The sequence below is a fragment of the Manihot esculenta genome, chromosome 1 (genome assembly GCF_001659605.2).
Source record: "Manihot esculenta cultivar AM560-2 chromosome 1, M.esculenta_v8, whole genome shotgun sequence".
In the NCBI taxonomy this organism is placed as follows: domain Eukaryota; kingdom Viridiplantae; phylum Streptophyta; class Magnoliopsida; order Malpighiales; family Euphorbiaceae; genus Manihot; species Manihot esculenta.
Genome location: NC_035161.2, coordinates 19640394 through 19647566, shown reverse-complemented (window position 1 = coordinate 19647566; position 7173 = coordinate 19640394). Strand labels below are relative to the sequence as shown.

At 35.8% G+C, this 7173-nt stretch overlaps 1 protein-coding gene across 2 annotated transcripts; it reads right to left on the bottom strand.

The window, feature by feature from the left end:
* Positions 1-2131: 2131 nt before the first annotated feature.
* LOC110626519 (rab GTPase-activating protein 22) lies at positions 2132-6870 on the bottom strand. 2 transcript variants are annotated; one of them, XM_021772476.2, is made up of 5 exons: positions 6482-6870; positions 4758-4893; positions 4607-4656; positions 3750-3803; positions 2132-3635 (listed from the first exon to the last, which is right to left on the bottom strand). In XM_021772476.2, exons 1-5 carry the CDS (start codon positions 6787-6789, stop codon positions 2393-2395), a joined length of 1791 nt encoding a protein of 596 aa, XP_021628168.1. In that variant the 5' UTR covers positions 6790-6870; the 3' UTR covers positions 2132-2392. The 2 variants fall into 2 exon arrangements, with proteins under 2 accessions (XP_021628168.1, XP_021628177.1); XM_021772485.2 differs by having other exon boundaries at positions 6158-6836.
* Between the last annotated feature and the right edge of the window lie 303 nt (positions 6871-7173).

Here is a 7173-nt window from a genome sequence, read left to right as displayed (position 1 = left end):
AATGGTTGTGTGGTGATCATTACAAGGTCATAAATGCTTCTCAATTTTAATTTGATTTTATTTTAATTTTAATTTACTCGTAATTTTTGTTTTTTTGCAAGAATTTACTTTTAATTCAAGCCTCCATTTCTATACTTGATATTTTTACCATTTTAAGACTATAGGGAGTAAAGGAAAGATGAAAAGGAAAGCGAGATTAGAACTTGTTATTTGTGGTTTGATATAATGGGGTTGGTTCGAAGAAGGAGAGTTAGGCTATTGTTTTTCTTGGAGTAGCCGGAAGTTTTTTGCCCTTTCGAGGAGAAACGATTATGTTTTGGCTCTTATCTTGGTTGCTCCTTCTGATGGCAGTTTCTCTCTGTCTTGGTGGGGTTTTATTTTTTTCTTTAGGTTGTTGCAAATATGAGCTTTAAAGTAGAGGCGTTTCTCATTAATTTGAAAAAGTTGCTTCTCTTGCAGATAATTTGAGTCATTAAAGATTTGTTTTCTTTTCGTAAGGAGTTTTTACATGGTTGATAATGAAACAATGGTTTGTCTTTATTTTGTCACTAAGGTTGCATGAGATTAAGAGACTAAGTTTATTTCATCTCTCCTAGAGATGTACTACATTGATTATAAAGTTGGCATTTGATTTTTTTTTGGATTGGTTCTTCCTAGTTAAAATGGTTGAGACAATGGTTATATGGTGATCATTGCAAGGTCATAAATGCTTCTCAATTTCTCGAGTGAGGCTAGTTTGATGTGGTGATTGTTTTCAGCAATTTAAATTTTTAGATTGGTTTGCTGGGTTAGGTTGGGCTTTGTTTGAGTTTTGTATTTGTTTTTTTTTTCTATTGTAAGAGTAGAAGAGTATTTTGTGGATATAACGGGCAAATTAAATCAAACCAATTTGATTCATTTTTCTCTAATTTTAGTTTAATAGTGATTAAAATTTTTTATAAATTCAATTTTTATTTTTTCAAATTGATTCGACTAAATTTTCACTCTTAACTAACTCTGCAATGCGAAAAATAATCCACTTTACTCTAGTTAATTAATATATTTTAGTTAATGACAAGTAACCTAGTTATTAATTATATAGTATGCATTTTTAATAGGGGTGAATTTTATTTTGTATCAATTTATAATAAATAAAATATATTTGACTTGGTTAAATAACATGTTTACTATAAAATTCTTCATAATATTGTTACAAAATAAAATCAATCTTACTATTGAAGGCGTATATCCTTCAATATCGCATATTTAACCATTGGATTATCATTATTTTCAAAATTAAATATAGCACTTAACTATGAATAAGTGAAAATTAATATTATTTCAATATGGGTATGGCATGCCATCTAAATTTTTGTATTTTTTTTATTTTTAAAAATAGCTAAAATTATATTTAAATATAAAAAATAAATCAATTTATCTAAAATTAAAATGTAAAATAATGTAAATGTTAGTTTTTTTTTAACCAATTTATATATATGTATATATAAGCATTCTAATGATAAATGGTAAATTACTTGTTTATCCTTCATACATTAAAATTAATGTCTTTTGTTTTAAAATAATTGAAGTATTTTGACTGGCAGTGATGCAAGACCTCCAAGACATGAAGATGTTGGTAGTGTTAACCGATCACTGAAGCCTACACCAGGTTGCGATAAATCTGCAATCTTATAAACGATTTGATCAGGGAGGTACTAATTAACAGACTTCAAGACTAAAATGCGTTGGGGATGATATGATTTGAAATATCGGTCATTAAACTACAAACAAATTAAGACAAGGTAAAAGCAATCATAAATAGAACTCATCCACAATTTCGTCTGAAGTCTTGTAGTTAGCTTGACATTCAGACTAGAAGCAAGCCAAAGGTTGCAATCCATGAATACCAAATCAAACATTATTTGTTGGGGTTGGCAATCTAATAATTGGGAGGCTGCTTGAAAAAGCACCTTAATTTTAGCCTCAAATGACCATGGTCCCAATTCTAGGTAAATTGATTCTTCTTCTGAAGGACACAATCAGCGAGTGTATTTTATTGCGTACAATGAGGGATGCATCTAAATACCATCCCCAACGAGTGCATCAAGGCAATGAAAGCACATGAAAATAACAAGGAAAAGTGAAAAGATGATTAAGATGCTAATTTCGCAGAGATGCCACTATCACTCCAAGGAGGGTTGGGTGCGGGCAAAGCATTCATTACTGCATAATTTACCCTAAAAACAAATTGCCTATCAGACGCTCGTCTCATGCAGCTCTTCAAAGCTGATCCCAGAGACCATATTTTAGAAGGAACATCCAAGTGGTGTAGTTCATAACAGATGATAAGAAAATGGGAAATGGCAAATTAGTAAGAAGATTGGAAACAATGGCCAAACAAAGGGAAGTTTTCCTATATCTTGTCATGCAGTGTGACAATCAAGTCATGTGCATCGTCAAGAAGCTTCCATACATCCAATTGCCCAGCCATGTTGTTGCAATCTCTCATGATATCATCAACACTGCTATACTTCTCGATGATAAGTTTCCTCCTCTGCAATACACAGGCTGCTATTGCATAAAGGAGCAGATCATCGGTAGGAGGGGCTCTCAACCTTATCCTCCCCCAAGCAGACTTGGCAATCCCTGCACATATTGCTGCTTGGTCAGCCCACATCACCTCCCACAGGCACAGTGTCTGCTCAAGGTTTAACTCTCGCCTGAAAAGCACCACCACCATTCTGTACACGAAAAAACAGTCCGCTGCTTGGAGATTCTCTAGGTGCTTGTAGAGATGGATATCCTTGCACTTAATTATCTTTGCAATAATACCCAGTTGCCTCCGGATTCCCACTTCATCAAGCCGGAAATTATGCCTGGCCTTCTTCATGAAGCCCACAAAGCACCAAAAGGCTTCATAATCCTCCTCTATCACTGCAATAATTGGAGAGAGTAAATCACTCATTCCCTGACAGTAGCCAATCTCAGGATCATATAGTGCATAGGCCTCGAGGATAGACACAAGGCGAGTGGCATGAAATATCCTGCAAGGCTCCAAATGATCATAATCCTTCAAACCAACACTCTCAGCCAACTGCCTTGCCTTCAGCGCAGGTATTGCAGCCTGAGTTGGGGAATACATGATCCATTCACCATTTGCCCGCACAGCATCAACACGGATGATTCTCTGCCATGTGGCAAAAGTTTCCTCCTTTTTGAATCCACTTTCTGCATCAGATGGGGAACTATCCAGTGCAGGCATGCTAAGATCATTTTCCTCAATAACTTCAGTTAAAAAGAAAAGTTCCATGTTTTCAGATTCTTCAGAGGAGTCTGAGACAGTAGAATCAGTGTTGCCAGCCAAGCCATCTTCACATGTAAGCATGCTCCTGTCACAGTCTTCTTCCAAAATTGAGTCAGACTTCTGCAAAATTTTATCACAGTTATCCAAACCCTCAGCAGCTAAGCTGCATCCCTCGGTGAAGGATGACCTTGTAGCACTAACATCATCTTCAAATTCAGGAGTATCCATAACTTGATTAAACTCTCCGCTCTCCTCATTGCTGCTGATTAGAGCAGTTTCCTTCAACTTCAAGCCCTTTTCTCTACGTTTGATATTTCGCTGGCACTGTTTCCGAAGATTCTCATATTCTTTCCTGCATCCACAATACAAGGAAAAAATTAAGTCAGGGGAAGACTCAAAAAGTGGAAATTAGGAAGAAAAGAAAAAGAGGGAAATAAACCCTAGTGTAGTCACAGAATTACGATACCTCTTCTGGGCTCGAGTATGATCTCTTTCTTCCTTAGAACTATTCACATCATAGCTGTTGAACGGGAAAAAAAAAAATCAAGACACATGAGAATTGCCAATGGATCCATGCCATCAATTGAAAATCCAGAAGCACAAACTAAAGAAAATCATTAAATTGCAACTGCATTTTGCAAAGAGCATTATACATTTCAAGGTATTTTCTACAAGAACAGTAAAATTAAGTAGACACAAAGGTAGCAACTGCATGGTTCTTGCCCAGAAATGACTTTGATGAGTTGCTCAACCATTGAGACTCATAGATTAAAGATTGAGGTTTCCTACTCAACCTACACCTCTGTATCATCCTACACCCTGACAATATCAATATCGAATGACTTGAATAAATATGGAAGCTATCACACAAGCCCCTGTCGATCTAGCTCATTTTGACATTGAAAACTTACTGAACAACTGCACTCTACCTGATATTGAGTCCATCAAAACCATGACAGAAACATGATTTTTGTCAAGACCTACGCACTTCAAACATCCAAATGACCAACAATTTATAGGGGAAGGTAAGCTGGACAAGACTATAAAATAGTGGAAAATAATAATAAGCTGGAAAGAGTGAGGACTAAGGAGTGAGGACTAAGGAGTAAGGACATCATAAACCAGGTTCATAGTATTCTTAAAACCAGGCTCGCCAATGAAAACCGAACTAGAACTTCCCTAACATGACAGAAAACTTCTCTTGCTGAATAAAAAAATGCAATATTTTCTTTGTAATGGAAAAGATCACTCATTATACAAAAATATGGTACTTTGATGTTATGAAAAAAGACTATAAACTACTGCATGAATGATAATTCTTACACTCCAAGAAGAAACGGCCAAACCTCTGCTCTAATGCTTGGATCAACACCCTGGAGGTTTTTATTTTAAGAAAAAAAAAAGTGAAAATGCAATCCATCAGCAGTGGGGAAAATAGGGATAAGAGAAGGCTCCAGTAAAATCAATAACATACTCCGCTGCGGGCTTTCTTTAAGAACTTAATACCACCATCATAGAGTCTTCCATCAGATGTAAAAAAGCCCTTCCATTGTTTTGGAAGAAGTGCGTGTTTTCTTCTTCTAAATGACCAAGGTGATTTATGACCACCCCTGAAACAAAAGCATAATTAATTTCATCAGTATAAACCAACAGCAATTACCAATTATGTACAGACAGTAACGAAAACTCCAATATGGAAATTGAAAAGCGAAAAAAAGGATTAAATTGGACTCTATCCCAAAATAAATTAAGGGCAAGAGTAATCAGCCAATTGGCGTTTGTGCACAGACAGTAAATCACATTCAAAGATAGGAGAGAAAAACACTAACCCTTAGTTTGGATGGGCAGAAATGGAGAGAGAAGAGAAAGGAAAAGAAATGAAAATTATGAAATTTCTCTTGTTTGGACAGAAAATAAGGAGAGAAATGAAGAGAAAGGAGAGGAAAAAGATGCAAATTACATTTCCCAATCAGATGCAAATGGCCCAATTTATTTCCATCCAAAATGGTGGGAATTGGAAAGAAATAAGGAAACATACTTTAATTCTCTTCTCCAAATATAAGAAAATCGTGAATCTGTGGTTTTCTCTACCATTTATGCTCTGCATTTTAGTGAAGCAAGTATGTATTTGCTTTCATTTTCTTTTTCTGGTTCAGCAATGTTCTTTCCAATTTAAGCCAACAATGTCCTTTGCATCATTGATCATTGTGCTGCAATATTGTTGGTTTTGCTCTTTTCTCCTTTTTTTATTTTTTTTGGGAATAAAACTATGGATATTTTGACTCTTCAGTGCTAGTTTTACATCTCAGACTTTTTTTTTTGTGTGTGTTAGTTTCAATGTCAATTTCAGTTCTGAGTTCATATTCTGGAAACACTTATAAAGAATAGATGATTAAGTTCTACCGAAGAATCATGGGTATAATTGTTATTTCTCCTGCATCCTTTTAAGAGAAAAACTTCATTTCTACTCTAAATTATTAATCTATGCAAACAACATAAAAGAAATCATATTTCTTTTCTTCTATTTTCCCTTCATTCCTCTCTTAAATTTCTCTCCAATTCTCATGCACAATTAAGGATCCAAACACAGGGTAATCTTCCTCATCAAACGAAGAAATTATAAAATATGTAGAAACCTATACCTAAGTACTAAAACAGAGATACTATTAAAGCAGTTTCAGATCAGATCTAAGAATCAGAATTCATCTCATTGAAGATTAAGATTTAATATCAAAATTGTTCTATAAAGAGAAGGAAGCATCTAAGTCCACCATACTGTAAGTACTATTCATTTCATATGGATGAAGAAAAAAAATGAAAGCAAAGTTGATTAAAATGGAAAGGAGAATTAGAGAGAGCCGGAAAGGAACTCACCGGTCAGTGGAAAGAGGTGAGGAAGATGATGATGCAGACGACGACGATGAGAAAGCAACAACTAAAAAGACTGATCGCAGATGAATCCACGAAGAAGACGACGACGGTGACGAAGAATTTAACGTCGACGAAGCTGAAGTGTGGCTTCGCCTTAGGGCTCTCATTAATGGTTTCCGTTCCGATAACATCTCCCTACCTAGCGTCTAAATTCTTTGGTGATAAAAATGAAGAAGGGAACAACTTTGACTGGAGCCTTTGATTTGAAATTTTGGCTAGGATTTGAAGTAGAATTTTCTTTTCTCTTGAAGTTTTTTGCTGCTTTACCTATGAGAATAGACGACACTGGCAGCCAAGGCGAGACCGGCCATGACCGTCACGGCGATAGCTATACCAACATTAGAAGAAGTCGCCGCAACACCCCGGAACCCGCCGCCGGCTCCACTTCCGACGAACGAAGCACCCCTCCCTCTCCCACCGATTCCAGTGCTAGCTTCGGCAAACACGATCCATTTCCCAGCGCCACCAACGTTGATGCTGCTTCTACCCAAGGCAGAGAAGCGCATCAATGAGAGGATCAGCAACGAAATTACAGTAAAGCCCCTAGGTTGTTCCTGTTTCTTCCACACCACCATCACCAAAGTGAGAACCCTTGGAGGCCTTAGTCCTGGTCTTTGAGCTTCTTTTTCTCCTTTTCCATGAAACGAAATAAGTACAGCGGTTAGGAAGCCACTAAAATATTATTTTCATTGTAAAAATACTATTTAATCCTGCGGGACAAAATAATTAGTTTTGGTATTGTTTAAAAAATATATTTATTAATTTTAACTTTTGTTCCCTCATACATTTTCATTCCTTTTTTGTTTGTAGAAAAAGAGGGATAGAGACCTTGATTTATTAATTTAGGCTATGAAAGTTTCAATCTATCAGCATCCGTAAAAATTTAATAGAAATAGGAGGCCATTGATGAATTTTCAAATTAAAATCATCACCAATAGTTAAATTAGTCAAACAATTCG